Source organism: Lissotriton helveticus, chromosome 2_1, assembly GCF_964261635.1.
Source record: "Lissotriton helveticus chromosome 2_1, aLisHel1.1, whole genome shotgun sequence".
Lineage (NCBI taxonomy): Eukaryota > Metazoa > Chordata > Amphibia > Caudata > Salamandridae > Lissotriton > Lissotriton helveticus.
The window spans coordinates 1,121,232,132-1,121,251,765 of record NC_136059.1 but is presented as its reverse complement, the minus strand read 5'-3'; the positions used below and the strand labels follow the sequence as shown (position 1 = coordinate 1,121,251,765).

Here is a 19,634-nt window from a genome sequence, read left to right as displayed (position 1 = left end):
CCATGGCTCCTTCTAATGTTCACAAACATTGCATTTATTAAAAAATAAATATAAACACAGTTCACACCTTGCCTCTGCGCTTTTAAACAGTGGGAGGACGGTAGGCAATTCCCATGGATGCCCCAAGGCACCTTAATTACGATCAGATGCCGCCAGTCAGACTTATTCAGAAGAGTCTAAGAGGGGTGTAAGGGACGACTGCTTCAATACTGAACTCCAGCAAACCAAGAGAGGTTCTCCCCTTTCCCAGAGAACATCAAGGGTGCCTCTGAACAGTGAAAGATATGCAGTGTGATAGGTCCATAGAGGTTAGAGCCCCCAAAAAGTATGCCAAAAAGGAAAATTCTAAGGAAACAGCTATGAACAAAAGAACTGTGGAAAGCATATTAGCTTTTGTGTTTCATCATCCCTAAAATATACCATTCTATTTAAAACCAGAACCCTTTTGGAATAGCTACAGTTGTGCAGTCAAATACAGTAGTTACTGGCCGGACAGAACAGTATTATATTTAAACGTTCTCTGAGTCATATTTCCTTTTTCCTCTTGCAGTTCCACATGTCTTAGCAGATAGCAGTTGCCTAATCTGGTATTGCTTTACAAATGTACCGCATTCATGCGTACACAATGTGGATGTCGTCTGATTGTGCAAGCTGTCATTTACCCATTTTGTTCACGATCTGTGGCATTTGAGCAAGATAGTGATAGTTATTTTTGACAGAACCGGGGCTGGGAAGAGCGAGACTTGTGAGGGCGAGGAGAAAATGACACGAAAGATGCCTTATGTAATGAGATGTCATGTCTTGTACGCACAAAATGTGGGAAGTGGTGGTAAAAAAGTAATTTGTAAATAACTCCTTTTTTTGCTAAAAAAAAATGTGGGCGGCCTTAGTACTCTGTGTACTTTACCACTGCTAACCAGTGCTAAAGTGCTTGTGCTCTCCTTAACACATGGTAACATTGGCTCATACCTAGTTGACACACTTAATTTACTTGTAAGTCTCTAGTAAGGTGGTACTGCATGTACCCAGTGCCTCTAAATTAAAATGCCGCAGTGGCTGGGCCACTCACTCAGGTTGACTGGTAAGGGTCTCAGTCCTGCCATTGCAGAACATGTGGGTATAGTTTTAAATTGCCATGTTGACCTGGCAAAATAAACCTTTTGCCAGGCCTAAAACATCCTTTTTAATACGTATAAGTCACAACTAGTGTAGGTCCTGAACAGCCCAGAGTGCCGGGTGCAGTATATTTAAAAAGATGGAGATTTACTTTTAAGTTTTACATGTCTTTTAGTGAAAAGCTTTTACGTTTGTTTTTTACTACTGCAAGGCCCACCTCTCCCATATGATAACATTGGAGTTACCTTATTACTTTTAATAAGCTGTCATTTCCAAATGGGAACAGGTACCCAGTTCATGTTTGATGTCTTTGGAATTGTATTGACAAATCTTAATTTATGGTGAAGTGGATTTTAAATTACAACTTTGAAAATGCATTGGGCTTTTACTGTGCTGGCTCGAAGGAATGTTATAAGCACGTATCAATGTTTAAGCTCATTCGGAGACATATGATATTTGAAAATGCGGAATAAACATTCTAGTACCATCAGGCTATCTCTGGAGTGAATTAATAAACTGGGATTACTTGGATTATTCTACTGGTTTACAACGGATTAATATTGATCACTCGAAGAAATATGGTTTACTTTGGAGGAAAGTCTCCTCATTGTCGCAGTGCAACAGCAGGGGCACCAATGTTGCCCCCTTTGGAAGCATCTTACAGATATTCTGTGGAAAGGGACGGCCACGGCGCAGTTATGCATGCATCTATTTGCAATTACAGCCACATTTTAATTCATCAGAGAAGGGAAGGTGTGCACTTATGAAAATAACTTTCTTACTCTTAGGACATTGGCATTTTCCTGCCTTAACCATTTGATGACTGCAGCCTGACTCTGGGTCACATGACTGGGTGTAGCTGACAGTTGGGTTTGTGTAATCCTCCTAGACAGCCACAAACAGTAGAGCGCATAGGTGTGCCTGGATGTGCCATCACTGGCAGGATGGCAGAGGGGAGCTGGGCACAGACCAACGTACACTTAAATATGCTGTGTCCTGCCTCCTCATAAAGGACTGAATACCCCCTGTAGTTAGACTGGAGCCAGGGCATGGAAGGCAGGGCACATGTGCATGCCTCTAGAAGGTTCTACACACTTCAAATGCACAACTGGGTAAAAATACTGGACCTCGTACACCAACTCTTCAGTACACTTCTGGACCTGTGGACTCTACTACTTTGAAGAACTGCTGTCCTGTTGAAAATATTGCTACTCTGCTGGACTCCTGCCCTGCTGAAATGCTGCTCTTCTGTCCTTTTGCCTAGAAGAGGAGACCTGGAGCTTCAACGTTGAACCCAGGTCTACCAGAGTGACTCCAAGGGCTAGTCTACTGGCCTCCTGACCTGAGCCTCAAATACTTAAAAGGCTCCCCAACATCCTGCACCAGCACCTGGACTCAGCTGAAGCGAGTTCCTGACCTCCAAGTGGTGTCCCTCAGGTCCTTAACCCTTGGTGTGGCCTCATAGAGCGGTATTGAGGTTTTTGTGCTTTTTGCAACGGGGCTTGTTCGCTACAAGATCTCGCTGTCCACTCTAACATTCAATGCAAAGCTCCGGCCGCTGCATGTTCATGCTACAGCATTAATACTTCGCAGGGACCGCTAACACAAAGCTCCAGCAACGCTCACCCGCGACATCTGGGCTGCTCTTCGCGCTACTCCGGCAGCCTCCTGCAATGCTTTCCCAGCTCCGCATGCCTCCTTCCTCTGCGAGCGGGACTCTTGGCACTGATTTGAGAAGGTAAACCTTCAGCTGGACTAATATGGTGCCTAGCTAACCTGCACTCCATCACATATGGCTTGAAAGTATGACTTTGACCTAATCCAGTGTGATCAGATTACCAAGCTTGATGCGTTATGCTTTTTGGTGCTATCTTTACTCAAATCTTTAAAAATTCATAACTCTCGTTCTGCTGATTGGAGTTTTGACATTTTGGTGTCAAATTATTTATTAACATTTTCTCTATTTTTCTAAATTAGTGTAGGATTTTGTTGTGGTGTGTTTTTACTTTATTGCTGTGTTTGTACTGAACAAATACTTTACACATTTCCTTTAGGTTTAGCCTGACTGCTCTGTGCAAAGGTACCAGAGGGTTGAGCACATGTTAATTTAAGGTTGGCTTGTGCCTCACCCTGTGGTTGATGCTTGACCAGGGCTCACACCCCATTCAACCAGTAACCCAATTTGTTACAGAGAATTAGGGGACAACTTGCATGAAAAGGTAGTCATGCCTCGCACATGCACATTAGAACACCAAAACAGTGTTTTCTGTATTCAAATGTGTGTGCACTTTGGGAGAACTGAGTTAAGTTCTTATAGCGCATGGAATGGAGAGCATGAGGTATTTACTGGACCAGGTAAATACTAACACCACTGTGTAAGGTATTTATTTACTGAGTCCCATAAATGTGTCATACTTCAAACTTAGAAGTCTGAAACAAATCCAAAGTAGGGCATTACATGCTGGATTTTGTGGTTACTACAACAAATTCCACATGCCTCAGTTAGTACGAGGCATTTCTTTTGGTCAGCCGGCTTCATCCATTGGTCGATTAAACTGTCATTCACTGTTTGCTTTCGCCCACCACAGCATACTGGAGCAACAAGTCAGCCCACTTTGCCCATTGGCTCCTTTTACTTTGAGTGACTGCAAACAAGCTTTGTGTTACAGTCCTTTACGCCCAGCCACTTGGAAGGGAGCACATGCAAGCAGCCTGTGTGATCATGCTGGGTCTTTCCATGTCAAATTTACAGTCAAAAAACATGGTCTTTTATAACTAATTGGGGCTTAACAACAGATGATTGTGTTTGTCAAATTACCAATTATTTTATTGTTAATTTTATTGAGTATAGATAGATAGCCCAAATGTGCGTAAACATAAACACACAGTCACATTTACAGTGATAATTCGGGACAATAAATGCATACACATGTACAAGAGAACAGAACAGGTCATCACAGTAAAGTGGATGTTAGAAGGGAAGAGGGACAGTCGATGGCAGGAAGATTGTGAAGAGGTGGGTTTTGAGACACTCCCTGAATGTTACCAGCAAATGAGCTTGACTAGCAAAATATAAAAGAAAAACTTTGTTCCCCAAAAAAAAAAAGCACCATGTTTTTACCTCCTTTCCCTACACTCCAGTCACACAAAGGAGAAACTTTTATTTGAGAATGCGCTTTTATTCTACTTGCATTTATGTAGCACTTACTATGCCTGAATGAAGCACTCTTACGCCAAGCAGCACGCTGCTCCGTAACTAGAGGTTATTGGTGTTATATGTAACTGCTGGTGTTTGGGATTAGTGTTTGTGTGCTCAAGCAAACCTTTCCATGCATTCACTCCAGTTCCTTTGTGATAGATTACATTGATAGGAGTTAGGTGTTATCATTTGGGGGGAGAGGTAGTGCAGATGTTTGATGAGTTAATAGATGAGCTAAAAAGAGGTTAGGTGTTGTTTTAGTTTGTACGGGGTATGAATTTTATAATAGGGGAGCTTGTAATCTTGAAATGAGTTGTGGGTGAATTGCATAAATACAATAATAGAGATTAAAGCTGTGCCTAGAGAGAAAAGCATGCAGATAATGCCTTAGAGAAGGTTATTCCCAGAGAGAAAGGTCATGCAGAGGATGGTTTAAGAAGAAGAGGGTTATTTAAAGAAAAAAGGAGAGGCAACAATTCAAAATTTTAATTACAAGTAAAAGATCAGTTTTTCATGTCGGATTTCTTGACTGAAGGAGGCACTGTTTGAGACCATGCAATTTGAGATTCCTAGACAGAAGCAATGTTATGTGCATGTGAAGGAAGTGCTATACTCGGTATTTTTGACAGGCACTAGAATCTGGTGAACCTTCTGTGCGATGCTAGGCTACCACTAGACCACCGCTTCAGCAAAGACAATTTGGTTGGAGGCTTAAAACAATGGCTGGGCGCAGACCTTGAAAGGAGATTGCGCAAATGCTTGTCAAGTTTGGCTTACATTTTACATTTTAAAGGGAGGTGGGATCCATTTTGGACGCTTCTGGTTTGACATCGCACAAGATGGAGCGGGGGTACTGCTTTCCCTGGACGTGGGAAGCATTCTTGTGGCTGGAGCGTGGTAACCCGGGCACTGAAATTCAATGAAGACTTTGTTAGCCAGGGGCTGCTGGTTAGACTTCCTGAAGAACTGCCCTTTGGTAGTTGGAAAGGGTGAGGGACTGCAATTGCAGATTCTGTTGTGCAAGGTGAAGGCCCAACCTTTTGTAATAGTTGATCACACACACGTTCAGTTGGGCTGATGTCAGCCACTGTAAAATCATACCTCTCTGTGTGCCTTCATTATGTCTTCCTGGCTGTGTGAGCGGCCTGGAAAGGACATTTGAAAGAAGAACCACAAGTTCCACAGTATGTAGACATTAAAAACCTTTTGGCATTCTTGTTTTAAAAGCAGTTCAACCGTCAAACCAGCAGAAGTCAAACCCACGCTTTTTAAAAGGTTACTTAAAAAGCATCAGTGGAGGCTGGGGTATGGAAGTATTAAGGATACAAAAGGCACTGTTGTGGTAACAAACGAATACACAGCAAGGCACAGTCGGGAAAAATGGACTGTATACAACGGAAAAGCTGTCACAGATTAAGGAAACACGAGGGAAACAGGAGGTAGCACGCCGTGAATAGAGAACAGGATCACCACTTTGTCAAGGACATGTAAAAACACTTTAAAAGCCAACAACAGCATTACAATTTGGCCCGGATTTATTTGTTTATAACCGTGTGCTGTTTAAAAAAAAATACGTTGATTTTCTGGACCAAGTTCTGGGAACATTATTTCTGATTCTGCTTGCAGTCAAAATTGCTCCCATTCAGACAAGTGCCTCAAAACTCAAAGAGCTCGCTTCTTACTAACTATTTCCATGCTGAGTCGAATGTGCTATTAAACACAATAACTCAGAGAGCAGTACTTTCTGAATTACTGATTAGAAAAGGAAGAGCTTTTTTATGTGTACCTCACACGCACAGTCTCGTTAGTGGTGCAATGATTCACATTTAGAATTCGTTTTTCAGCTATTGATTTTACCACTTTAAGAAACAAGCATTTGCAATGCAATAGGTCACGCATTCACGTGAGTTTGAGCTATTGGCATTGTAGATGATGGCATTGTCATTTACAATACTAATAGCTTAAACTCTTGCTAATGCGAGGTCTATTGCATTGCAAAAAGGGCCTTCTCGACCAGTCGTTAGTTTGTAAATATCAGAGGAAGAGACCAGCCTGCGACGTCTTCAAAGTAGTGATAACTATTGCAGTGTAGAAAATGTGTAAGTGTTGTAAATTACACAGACATAAAGTGTGAAGTGAGAGTTGCATATGATCCGAGCTATAAACACTAACAAAGCACTCCAACCCAAATCCTTTTGCGCTGTGATTACACTTGTGTGGCCCAGGAGGAAATGCAGGAGGGGGGGGTATTTCCTGCCCTCTCTGTGATTTGAGTGTGCAGTGTGGCATTGCGTAGTGTCATTGCTATCTTTGTCCTTATAAAAAACACTCCATATGTAGTAGGGCCCGGGCTTCACCTTCTGGTGCAGGATGGGCTGTGCTTTATGGCAGGCATGGAGGGAGGGAGGGATGGTCTCGGCTGCAGTTCCAACATCGTACAGTGCCCCTGCTATTATTAGTGAGCGAGGTGGTGGTATTTGTGGTGGTATTGGTGGTATTCGTGGAGGTGGTCTTGGTGGTGCTGGTATTGGTAGTGGTGATATTAGTGGTGGTAGCATTGGTGGTGCAGGTGGTATTGATGGTGGGGGTATTGGTGGGGGTGGTATTGGTATTGAAATTGGTAGTATTGGTGATGGTATTGATAGTATTGGTGGTCGCGGTAGTGGTATTGATGGTGATATTGGTGGTGGTGTGGTATTAATGGTGGTGGTATTGATGGTGGGGGTATTGGTATTGTTGGTGGTGGTACTGGTATTGGTGGTGGTATTTGTGGTGGTATTGGTGGTGGTGGTATTGGTGGTGGGGGTATTATTGGTGGGGGTATCAGTGGTGGTATTGGTGGTATTAGTATTGGTGGTTTTGGTGGTGTTGGTAGTTGTATTGGTATTGGTGGTTGTGATGTTATTGGTGGTGGTCTTGGTGGAGGTGGTGGTGGTGGTATTGGAGGTAGCGGTATTGGTGGTTGTGATGGTATTGGTGTTGGTGGTGGGATTGGTGGTGCAAGTGGTATTGGTGGTGGTAGTGCGGGTATTGGTGATGGTATTGGTGGTGATGGTGGAGGTGGTTTTGGTGGTGCTGGTATTGGTGGTGCTTGTGGTGGTAGTTTTGGTATTGGTGGTGGTGGGATTGGGGGTGGTGGGGGTATTGGTGATGCAGGTGGTTGAGGAGGTGGTGTTCATATTGGAGGTGGTGGTATTGGTGGTATTGGATGGTGGTATTGGTGGTTGTGGTATTGGTGGCAGTGGCATTTGATTGGTGGTGGTTGTGGTGGTGGTGGTATTGGTGGTAGTAGTATTGGTAGTAGTGAAGGTGGTTGTATTGGTGGTGGCGGTATTGATGGTGGTAGTATTGTGGTGGTGGTATTGGTGGTGGTATCGGTGGTGGTGGTATTGGTATTGATTATGGTATTGGTGGTGGTGGTACTGGTATTGGTGGTGGTGGTAGTTTTGGTGGTTGTGGTGGTGGTGGTAGTATTCGTAGTGGTGATGTTATTGGTGGTGGCGGTATTGGTGGTGGTATTAGCGGTGGTTGTATTTTTATTTGTGGTGGTATTGGTGGTGATATTAGTGGTTGTGATGAAATTGGTGGTGGTGGTATTAGTGGTTTTGATGGTATTGGTGAGGCTGGTGGTATTGGTGGTGGTATTAGTTTTGGTGGAGGTATTCATGGTGGTATTGGTGATGATATTGTTATTGGTGGTGGTGGAGGTATTGGTGTTGGTTGTGGTATTGATGGTGGGGGTATTGGTGGTGGTGGTATTGGTGGTGCAGGTGGTGGTGGTATTGGTGGTGGGGGTATTCATATTGGAGGTGGTGGTATTGTTGGTGGTGGGATTGGTGGTCATGGTGGGATTGGTGGTGGTATAGGTAGTGGTGGTACTGGTATTGGTGGTGGTGATATTCATATTGGAGGTGGTGGTATAGGTGGTATTGGTGGTGGTGGTATTGGTGATGGTATTGGTAGTGGCGGTATTGCTGGTTGTGGTATTGGTGGTGGTGGTATTGGTGGCGGTATTGGTGGTGGAGGCGGTATTGGTAATGGTGATGGCATTGGTGATAGTATTATTGGTGGTGGTGGTATTAGTGGTGATGGTATTGGTGGTGGTGGTGGTGTTATTGGTGGTGGTGGTGGTGTTATTAGTGGTTTTGAGGGTGGTATTGATGAGGGTGGTGGTATTGGTGGAGGTTGTATTGGTATTGGTGATGGTATTGTTATTGGTGGTGGTGGTCTTGGTGGTGGTGGTGGTGGTGGAGGAGGTATTGGTGTTGGTTGTGGTATTGGTGCTGGCGGTATTGGTGGTGGGTTTGATGGTGGGGGTATTGGTGGTGGTATTCATATTGGAGATGGTGGTATTGATGGTGGTATTGGTGGTGGTGGTGGTATTGGTAGTGGTGGTGGTGGTATTCATATTGGAGGTGGTGGTATTGGTGGTATTGGTGATAGTATTGGTAGTGGTGGTATTGGTGGTAGTATTGGTGGTGGTGGTATTGGTGGTGATGGGATTGGTGATAGTATTATTGGTAGTGGTGGTGGCGATAGTATTGGTGGTGGTGGTATTGGTAGTTTGTGGTGTTATTGGTATTAGTGGGGTATTGGTGGTGGTATTGATGGTGGTGGTATTGTGGTATTGGTGGTAGTGGTATTGTGGTGGTGGTAGTGTTATTGGTGATATTGGTATTGGTGGTGATGGTTTTGGTATTGGCGGTATTGGTGGTAGTGGTATTGGTGGTGGTGGAGGTGGTTGTATTGGTGGTGGTGGAGGTATTGCTGGTGGTGGTACTGGTGGTACAGTTGTTATTGGTGGTAGTGGTATTGGTGATGGTGGTGATGGTGGTGTTTTTGGTATTGGCGGTGGTATTGGTGGTAGTGGTATTGGTGGTGGTGGAGGTGGTAGTATTGGTGGTGGTGACGGTATTGGTGGTGGTACTGGTGGTGCAGGTGGTATTGGTGGTGGTGGTATTTGTGGTGGTATGGGTGGTGGTATTGGTATCGGTGGTGATGGTATTGCTGGTGGTGGTATTGGTGATATTGTTAATGGTATTGGTGGTGGTGGTGGTGGTATTGGTATTGATGGTGGTATTGGAATTGATGGTAGTGGTGGTGGTATTGGTATTGGTGGTGGTGGTGGTGGTGATAGTGGTGGTGGCAGTGTTGTTGCTAATAAAACAGACTTATGAAAACAACCCTGTCAGGTGGCGGATGACATGTAACACAGATGTGCTACCTGGAAATCACAAGACTAAATTTGCTAATTATTTCTATATCCTTTTTACGGGGGTAGGGATGGTGAAACAGACCAGAGATAATGCCGGGTTAAAGTGATTGAAAACGGGCGCCCTTGTTACGGGGTGGCCGTGCTGCTTAAAAAACACACAAGCGGCTTAAGCTGAAGCAGCGCATGTCCGGCCTGCAGTACGAGAAACTCAATAAAGTAAATAGTTCTTACAGACTAAATAACAGGTCCCGTGTAACAACCGAAGTAAAGGGGCCAGTAGCCATGGGAGGTTACAGATGAAGACACGGCCGTACTGAGGAGGAACTAGCAAGCCTATTAACGAATCCGAAGGCAGCATTTGCGAAAGACAATGAGACACACCAATGAAAAATGTGGGCGAAGAGTGGGCGCTGGTTTCTTTCCCATACTCTACTACTATAGTCTCACAGAGTGAGCAGTACATGTGCGCTGCCGCTAGGCTCAACCTAAAAATCAACAGTAGAAAGGAGGACAAAGAAGGCAAGCAAACAGCAACATTTATTATAATGCTTCAGTGATGTATGCTAAAGGCCACATATTTTATCATCCGTTTAAGAAAAGGCCCATATCAATAGGGTCACTTCAGTGAAGTTGCGGACTTTGACCAAGCCTCTCTCATTGGCTTATTTTATTGGTTGGTGTCTTAATTAAAACAATTATTGACTCGTTTATTTCATTTTGCTGACTTTCATTTTCAAAAAAGGACTTATTTATTAATTAGTACTTGTTCAGTGTTGCCATTCTAAGTAAGTTCGTACTACTCACCCTTTCTACTGGAAAACCCAGTGTTTTTTCATACTTGTATAAAATACTGCTCTGTACCTAATGGCTGTTTAGTCACTCCTGCAAGAGCGTCCAGCAGTGACCCTGTCTTCAAGTGCCCTCTCCAATGATCGTTTGAAGTCATTGGAGAGAATGTTATTAAATGTTTACGGCTGTATATATATATACATACATATAAATATGTGTGTGTGTGTGTGTGTGTGTATATATATTATATCGCAGCCGCAGGACTAAAGCCGTTTTGTCTGTCGAGTTCAGAAGCCACAGTTCAAGAAGTGATGTATTGGCTGTGTAAAGGGACTCCACATATTTAGGACATTGGTTGTTTTTTCCACATTCAACTGAGGATGTAATATAGAACTCCAATGAGTGTCCGTAGCAGTTTGTCAATGTCTGAGATTCTTTTCTCTGTGCTATGTCGCCTCCTAAGTCAGATTTTGAGCCTTACAACAAATGAGAGCGAATATGTCTGTGTAACACCCCCATAAGCACTGCATGTGATACGTGGTGGCTAACCACAAGTCCTCTTTCTGCAAATTCTGGTAATGTGAGACACCCTAAAGTAATCAGGGAATGGAAATCTAAGGATGTCTTGGCCTTCCAAGGTAGGATGTCCATGCCTTGCTTCTCAACTGGAAACCGAGGTTCGCCTCATATTGATGATACCTGATGTCAATGAGGCAAAAAAAGAAGCAACACTGATTGTCATAGTAGAAATCTCAAGATTACTATCTACTCTTTGTCTGCTAGGCTTTCTTACCGGAGACTTGTTAGCTCGGATTTCTCACTGAAGATTGGTTTGGTTATGAAGTTCATGTCATCATGTGAGTCTAAATCCACAGTAACCTGTTAAAATTCCTAATTTTCCAAACCATAAACTCCTCATTTAACCTATGGACAAAATGCTGCCACTTGAGTTGAAGCTTGGTAACTGCTCTGTGAATAGGAACTCTGCTTCCAATGAGGATGCAGAAGCTTGTGTACAGCTCCAGCGAGTCTTTCTTTGTTGTAGAATTAAGTTGAAGAGTGAGCATCAAAGTCATGTTGGCAAACAGATAAGTAACCTCCACTTCAGCTCGTAGGTGGCATCACATCATCTATACCCCTGACCACAAAGAATTTTGCACACCCAGTTTAAAGTGCTCACCAACAGCAGTAACCCAAACACAGACGTCATTTAAACATGAACCACATGATTGTCTGCCAGAAGATAAGAGCATTTCTAACAGCGTTCTTAAGACTTCTTGGCTGCTCTCTAACGAGGCTACTCTACTTGTTCTTTCCAAATAATTTCAAATGTAAACTTAGAAGCGTATTCAGGGACCTTGCAAATGATTGCCAAACATATTTTATTAGTATGCTCTCTCATTGCTAAATTCATATGCTACTTTATACTTAATCTTGATAGCTGTTTTTAAGGCGAGCCCACATTTCTGCTTAACAATAGGTGCAATATGCATTTAAGTAAATTTTATATAACAATTACTTCCTTTTACGTACAGAACTATGCATGATGCAAAATTGCAAAGTAGACATAGAAGCACTTTTGTTATGACAACACAGAGTTTGCAGTGCCTCGTTTGATGACACAGCCAGGTTTGTGGTATATGTAGCACAAATTGTAGTACAGCAGATTATGTAATTGTTTTAATATCCTTAGAAATTGAGGAGGCTCTAACTAGAATCTCCTTCAAAGGGTGATATGTGTTGGCTTAGCAAATAATTTAAGCTGACCAAAGACCTGCGTCTAATCATATCTAAGTGCGCAAAGAACTAAAGGATTTATCACATAAACGACTCGTATGACTGCTGATTTCAAGAGATAATAATTTAAATAAACAAATGGATATTTAAACAGAGGTATACAGTACCATCTGTGCTATTCTTCGCATCCTTAGACCTTGGCCACTGACCAAAATCACTGCAATGTATTGGTCCTTTGGGAGTACTAAGTCCCCAGCGCCTTCCATTCAGGCTACTTTTTCTTTTAAAACTTCATATTTTTTCTTAGAAACGTAAGAGCAAACAGTACTGATTCATGTTATCGATAGCAGTGTCATAGTTGTTAATTACACAGAGAGTTTTACAGTGATAGTTGTTGGACCTGGCCCTTTTTGCAGGGTTATCCCCAAACTTTTTTCCTTCCTCCGCCTATTTTTCTGACCACCTTTTTTGTTGGCTTTAGGACTCTGGACACTTTACCACTGCCAATCAGTGTTAAAGTGCATATACTCTCTCTTCTAAACATGGTATGATTGGTTTACACCTGTTTGGCATATTTGATTCACATGTAGGTCCCTTGTACTGTGGTATACCATATGTTAATGTTAACTGGTACTTATATAGCGCCAAATCACTCACCCAGGGCTTGTAAATGAAATGCTACTAGTGGGGCTGCAGCACTGCTTGTGCCACCCACAGAATAGCCTTTCAAACCTGTCTCAGGCCTGCCACTGCCGAGCCTGCGTGCATAGTTTACTGCGACTTTAACTTGGCATTTAAAACTCCTTGCCTAGCCTTAAACCATTTGCTACATATAGATCACCCCTAAGGTAGGTCTTATGTAGCCCTATGGGCAGGGTGCTGTGTAAGAAAAAGGTAGGACATGTGCCTTTATGTGTGGCATGTCCTGGTAGTGACAAACAGCATGTTTTGTTTCTCACTGTTGAGGCCTACTCCTTTCATAGGCTAGCATTGGGAATGATCATGTATATACTAAAGTGCTAACTTACATGCAAGTCCATTGATTGAAGGCAACACCGTAATTCGTACTGTGTTTAAATGGAGACATAGGACATCCATGTCTGCTTCCAGCATGTAAAGCTCTTGCTGGACCGCTTATTTAGCAGATTGCCGTCTCATCAACAGGAGTCACTGTAACCTCATGTTAAAAATAGGTGACTGCCTACGGACGTGGAGAAGCAGCTTCACTATGAAGGTAAATGTATCAGTTTGTTCAATAAATAATTTACCTGGATTACTGTAACGATGTAAATTCACTGAGCTCTTGCATTTAATGTTTTGTTTTTTTGTTGTGGAAATGTTATAAATTGAATTCCATTCAACACAGTGCCCTGTAATAGTTGCTTGATTGTGGAGGGTGGGAATTATGTGTATGCTGGGTGTCTGGTTGTTGCTTTTTAGCCTGTCTTCCAAATGTTCTGTTCTGGTATTCTTTGATTGTGCTATATTTTCAGATGGTGGTAGCCTACGAAGAGAACCCCTCATCCTGTAAACCTAGCCTTGCAATTAGAGTGGTATTTCTGTCTGTGTTGCGTTAATTTAGAGTTGTGCAAAGATTTTCTTTTTTTTACACAACTGAAGTTTCCAATATTTTGCTTTTAGGTCGCAAAATTACACAAGTTTTAAGTTTGCCACTGACACGCAATGTTTTTTCTATGCTTGAACATTGTTGCCCTCTAATTAAAGGTAGCCATGGTAAAAAATGCATGCGGACTTTTCTCTGCAAGTTTTTCTTTGTGGCATGAATTATTGCAAACGTGCCTATTGCGTACAAATCTAGGAAAACCAAATACTTGCAACTTAATGGGGGTTGCGTAAATTCAAATTTAGCGCAGTCCCAAACTGCAGTGAATGCTGGACCAAACCAAAGCCTTTGTTGCATTTGTGTTTTAAATCAGCAACCTGGTATGCCCCATGCCGACCTACAGAAGTTCTGTAACTTAGTCAATTAAATGACCCTCGTGCATGCACTGATCAATTGTTGCACAACTGTCTGGTATTGGATGTGTACGCATTAGAGGGAACGACGTGGTCTTACTTGAGACTTTACTAATCTAGCCTCTTGTCTTATTCCCCTCTCTAGGCCGTGAACTTCCTCCTCTGGATATTTGCAGCTGCGGTCGTATCCTGGGCTGACCATGCCACGCCCCTACTGCTTGGAATCGGAGCAAAGTGGTTGCCACGGAAACAGGATGATGTGCTGTCAGGAGCCAGTGCGCATACTCTCGGCGCCACGCCCCTTGCCTACCTCGCAGTGCAGGGAATTGTAACAGTTCTTCCCAAAAGCCTACTCATGCTGCTGGCGAAAGAGCCTTGGAAAGCACAAATACAAAAGGTACCGGCGCTGGAATACCTGAATTATGCCAATGTTTGTGTCCCCCATTCCTCCTGCTCACAGTATTGTCAAATATATTCAGTTACTTATTTAGAGAAATTCATTGTATTTAACCTCTCGAGGATTCTAGTTTTCCGAATTTGTTTTCTAGAAGATGGATTTTCTTTCCAGAATATCCTCTCCCGAATTCACTGCAGCTTCAACACAGACATCTATAATAGCATGTCAAGCGGAGAGGCCTTTACACTTTACCAAGAGGCACATGTCTGTTTTACTGGAAAGGGAAAACACTGTGTTTTTTGTTCTTATTTCTATAAATAGAACGTCTCGATCGGTCTCGCCGAGATTATATCTTCGGTCAATCTATGATGGGTTTATTTTGAGATTTTAGTAATCCTCATTTTGGGGGTGGGGGAGAGGGGGGGGGCTTGTTTCCGACTGAATCTGGATATGGAGTTATGCGTAAATATCCGCACATCCGTGTCTTTCTCCATACATGTTTCGCCAGGAAAACCTACCAATTTTGACTGGGCAGATTTCTGTGAAAGAGGCAAAAATTGCAGAAAAGTGTGCGCAGAAGCCTGATTTCACTTTTGACTCATCCACCCCGGAGCACTCTAAGAGCGGTGAGGTTGATGGAGTTGTGGTGTCTACCACATGGTAAATATCAACCGTGTAGGATCTGGTATTTGCTGAGTGTGATAAATGCAGCCCATTGTTAGCTTTCATTTAAAGTGGGGTTTAACATGTTCATTTGAGTTCTTACTTCGCCAAATTCATCATCTATTGCTGTTTACCTGGCATTTCCCCTGGCAAATTTTGACCTGCCAAAATGTACTTGCGGAAAATTGCTGGAGGGCGGTTGAACGTTCATCTCGGAAGTGCGATATGTGCTGGAGTTACAGCATGTATCAGAATTAGAACCTCACTTGGTATTGGGCCTTTGTGATGCGGTCACACCTCCAGCCCTGGGTAAATACCACACCTCACTGCATCAGCAATTCTTAAGGATACTTCTAACTTCAAATGCATTTCTTTAGACAATCCTCAACTGCCAGACTAGATCCGGACATTTTTCTTAGAAGCACTCCTGTGTGCCATATGGCTGCAAGTGACTCCATACTGCTAAAGAAGTGATTGAGCTGCCTTACTTACATCAGTTCCTTTCTGCATCCTTCAACAGGGATCTGATGCTCCACTGCCATATTTGCTGTCCTTCCACTAACTCTAAAACTTTGAAGACTGCTAGAGATCATGACTTTTATGATAGTGAGAGGAATCAAATCACTCTGAGTCTACAGGAAGCAGATTTCAGTCACGGAACCGCACAACATGTGCTTGTGATGCTTGGGCCCCATTTTTTACATAAACTCTTAAGAAAAATATGCACAAAGGTAAGCTGGGAATGTGTATCTATGCGCTACATTGCAGAAAATAAGAAGATGTTGCGATCAAAGCACAAGTCCTGCTCCAGGTTATGGGGCTGCTGTAGTTCCGGTGACAGGGTCATTCCAGCAAAAGTCCACCTCTCGGTCAAAGTCTTCCAGTTAGTACAAGTTGGATTCCCAACAAAAACGTAAGAAATTCAAGCAGGAATCAACAGCATTCTGCTACTCTAGTCCACCGAGAAGGTACAAGTGGGTCAGGTTAAAGATTGCATTCCTCCGATGTCACCGGAATCCTGCCCAATTCCACAGTTGGTGCTGGTTAGCCTCAAATTCCCTGGGCTTTGTGATCCTTGCAGCAGATTACGGCCTTCATATAGGCCATGCACTTTTTTAGTGTGATTCCAGTTCCAACTGGTGCGCCTTCGGGATCTGCTGAGCTGCTGGGGGCCCCAGTTATACTTATGCCAGCGTTGCCCTCTCCCAACACCAATTAACCCCTCTGGACCAGGTTACTGCACCAACACTGGTGTTGACTTCAAACCAAGGTAAAAATGTACACTTCAGTGTCTTCCGTGCCAGCTTCAGCACCAATGCCAGCGTAGTACCCATTTCTGAAGCTATGCCTGACCCTGAATCGGTGTCTGCTGCTCCCGTCATGCTACAAGATTACAAAAGGACAATCAGTCACTTTGCATCATGGCCCAAATTCTATGGCCTAAAGCAAGCCAGGGACATTCCAGGTATGATATAGATATTTTGGGGCAGACTTGGTTTTGGTGAGGATGGCTCTGTGACTTCTTGATCTGTTGGCCCTAATGCATCCTTCTTATTACAAATGCTAGGTGGCATATTTGGGTCCTGCAATGGAACTTTAGATCCCAGTAGGCCCAACATCGGGGCCCACTCTCTGACTGCACTAAGATTTTGAAGTATATAGCTTGGGATTTAGAATGGTGATCGACCAGTGCGGTTCACACTAGCTAGATCTATTCACCACTTTTGAACATGTAGTGCCATCCATTTTGCACATGGAAGTTTCCTCCGAAGCATTTGTTTGGAGATACAATCCAACTGGAATGGAATGAACGGCTGTTGCACACGTTTCCCCCACTACATCTCCAGCTTCAATTTCTGAGGAAGATTAAGACACAACGTCGAGGAGTGTTCGTCATGCAGCCGCATGATCCCCAAAGCGCTGAAGGAGAGGGAGGCCAAATTGTTCATGGCCAAGGCCAAGAGGCAAAAAAGGGGTTGAAGAAGGTGGAAGTTCTGTTCCAAGTTGCCGACTTCACATACTTCGAGGTCGTCTAAGAAGCACAAGAAAAAGTAATCCCATGGGTCTTTGCGTTCTTCAACTAAGATGCAACGCCATAGTCAGTGTCCCCAGTTCTCAGGCGTCATCGGAAAGATGAACTCTCTCTAGCTCTAGCTCTTTCTCCTGAGGTGACTCCGGCCCGTCTCCATCTCCGAAAGCGCTGACTGCACTGGCCCCAAGAGAAGCAATGCCTCTACAGTTGTCAAAGCTAACCACTCTACCTCTGGCTCCAGGATCTCTGGCGCCGCAGCTGAAACTGAATGCGCTTCTTCCTTGAGCTGCTTCAGAGCCTGCAGTGCTGGATCCGGTATATCCTGTCTTACCGGTTCCGGGTACGGATCCTTCGCATTTGTTTTTATGTAATGTTCGGCTTGTTCACCAGAGCGGCTGACTCTACTGGTGGGCCTGTTGGCCCCATGGGGCCGCAGGCATTTTCCTTAGGAGACTTGTCACTTCATTTCCCTCAGGCACCTTTGATGCCGATGGCTCTAGGGAGTTGCCTCTTCCGACGCCAAGATTTTAAACGCTGGTACAATCTCCGGAGGGGCGAGTGCTACTGGATGGATCTTCCCGGTGAAGTCTGGTTATGAACCGTTGTCGACTCCACCGCAACCAGCATCAACTATTGTTCTGGTAGACCTACTTTTGACTCCTATCCCAAAGTCAACGGCGCCGCGTCTGGCGCCACCGATGCCTGTTCCGAGGATGAGGTCTCAGAGAGAGGCACAAAGATTATTAGAAGAGTAAGAATACGAGGAAGAGCATGAAGAGGCAGAGGAAGGGAAGATTGTAGATCATGATCAGGATTTTGAAGATCTGCAGGAGGCTAGTGGATACCTCTCCTGAATGGAAGCTCTCATCTCCAAAAGGTCTCCCAGCACAGGAGGTGACCTATTATCACACCATGATCAGGAACGCAACGGATCTTCTGGAGTTGCCTCCTCCCACAGTGGAATTAAAACCTAACATCCTGACAGAGATGCTCAATTTTCCTTCCTCTATCTCATAGCCTTTACGCCCTTTTAACACGGCTTTGACTGAGCCCATTCTTGATGTCTGGGAGAAGCCAATGTCTTCCAGCGATGTCCAGGTCTTTGGCAAGGAGATATAAGGTGGCTCTGGGGGATCCTGCTTTCCTATCCACTTATCCTTCACCAGAAAGTTTGGTCGTCCAGGCTTCGTGCTCTTCGAAGCATTCTGCAGGGTCCTTTCGATCTACACCTGCAGATAGGAAGTTGAAATGCATGGAGCAATCTGCGAAAAAGGTATTCTCTTCAGGCAGTGTGGCCCTCAAGTCAACAAATGCCACATGCCTTTTGGGTTGCTATATCCATGCCCTTATGGACTCTGCCAGGGAGGTACTCCCAAAACCTCACGAGGAAGTTCAAAGGAAATTTTCAGAGGTACTCATGGATGCCCAAGCTGCTGCCTACCCCAGGTCATACAGTCTGGTCTGGACACTGCTGATTCGTTTGCCACAGCAATGGGATCGTCTGTGGCTACCAGGAGGCACGCTTGGTTAGGGGGTTTGGGGTTTTCTCCTGATGTCCAAGCCACCTTGTTAGATATGCCATTCGATGGATCTTGCCTGTTTGGGGCCAAAGCGGACTCGGTGCTGCAGCACTTTAAAGACAGTAGAGCCATGGCAAGGTCTTTAGGACTTTAGTCTCAGCTCAGGGGCTTTGGACAATATCGCAAGTTTCGTGGTTTTGGGAGGAACTTGTCCTTTCGTTCCAATTAGCATCTGCTTCAGCAGCAGCAATAGCAAACAAATCTCCTGTACAGATCTTACAGGTGAAAGGGCAGAGGTAGTCTGCAGGGTGCAGCACGACAGCAAGTCTCCTCCTCCTCTTCTGCCCCTCCAACTGGTATGACAGGGAAGCAGCTCTAGCTCCACCATCCTAGAGCATGCTTGTCCTGTGGGAGGACAGGTGTCCCATTTTCTAAAACATTGGGGGTCTGTTACTACTGATCTCTGGGTGTTTTGAGAGTTTTCCCCTCCTTTCCCTCCCCGTCAGGGTTTGTGCTCAGAGGAGTACCTTCTGCTTCTCAAGCAACAGGTCCTATCATTACTGCAAAAAGGTGTGATCGAGGTGATTCTGGAGCAGGGGTCACAGATGCTATTCCCGGTACTTCTTGATTTCCAAGAAGGACATGTCGCTTGAGGCCAATCCTAGACTTCGGGATGTTGAATGTGTACCTCCAACAAGAGAAATTCAAAATTTTGACCCTAGATCAGGTTCTTCTTGCGCTGCAGAAGGAAGACTGGATGGTGGTGTTCTATTTACAGGATGCGTATTTTCACATTCCCATCCTAAAGTCGCATCAGTAGTATCTTTGTTTTATAGTGGGATCTCAACACTACCAGTTTGCAGTCATTCTATTCACCTTACTTCTACGCTGCTGGTCTTCACAAAGGAGATGGAGGTGGTGGCAATACATCTCAGAAGATCTGGGGTTCCTGTATTCCCCAATCTGGAATATTGGCTGCTCAAAGCGAA

At 44.1% G+C, this 19,634-nt stretch overlaps 1 protein-coding gene across 1 annotated transcript in view; it reads left to right on the top strand.

Moving 5' to 3' along the window:
• FOCAD (focadhesin) overlaps nt 1–19,634 on the top strand; it is a 1,210,644-nt gene that overhangs the window by 1,174,368 nt on the left and 16,642 nt on the right. The window contains exon 44 of the mRNA XM_078675948.1: nt 14,179–14,430. Coding sequence (XP_078532074.1) covers nt 14,179–14,430 — 252 coding nt within the window. The remainder of the gene's footprint in view (nt 1–14,178; nt 14,431–19,634) is intronic.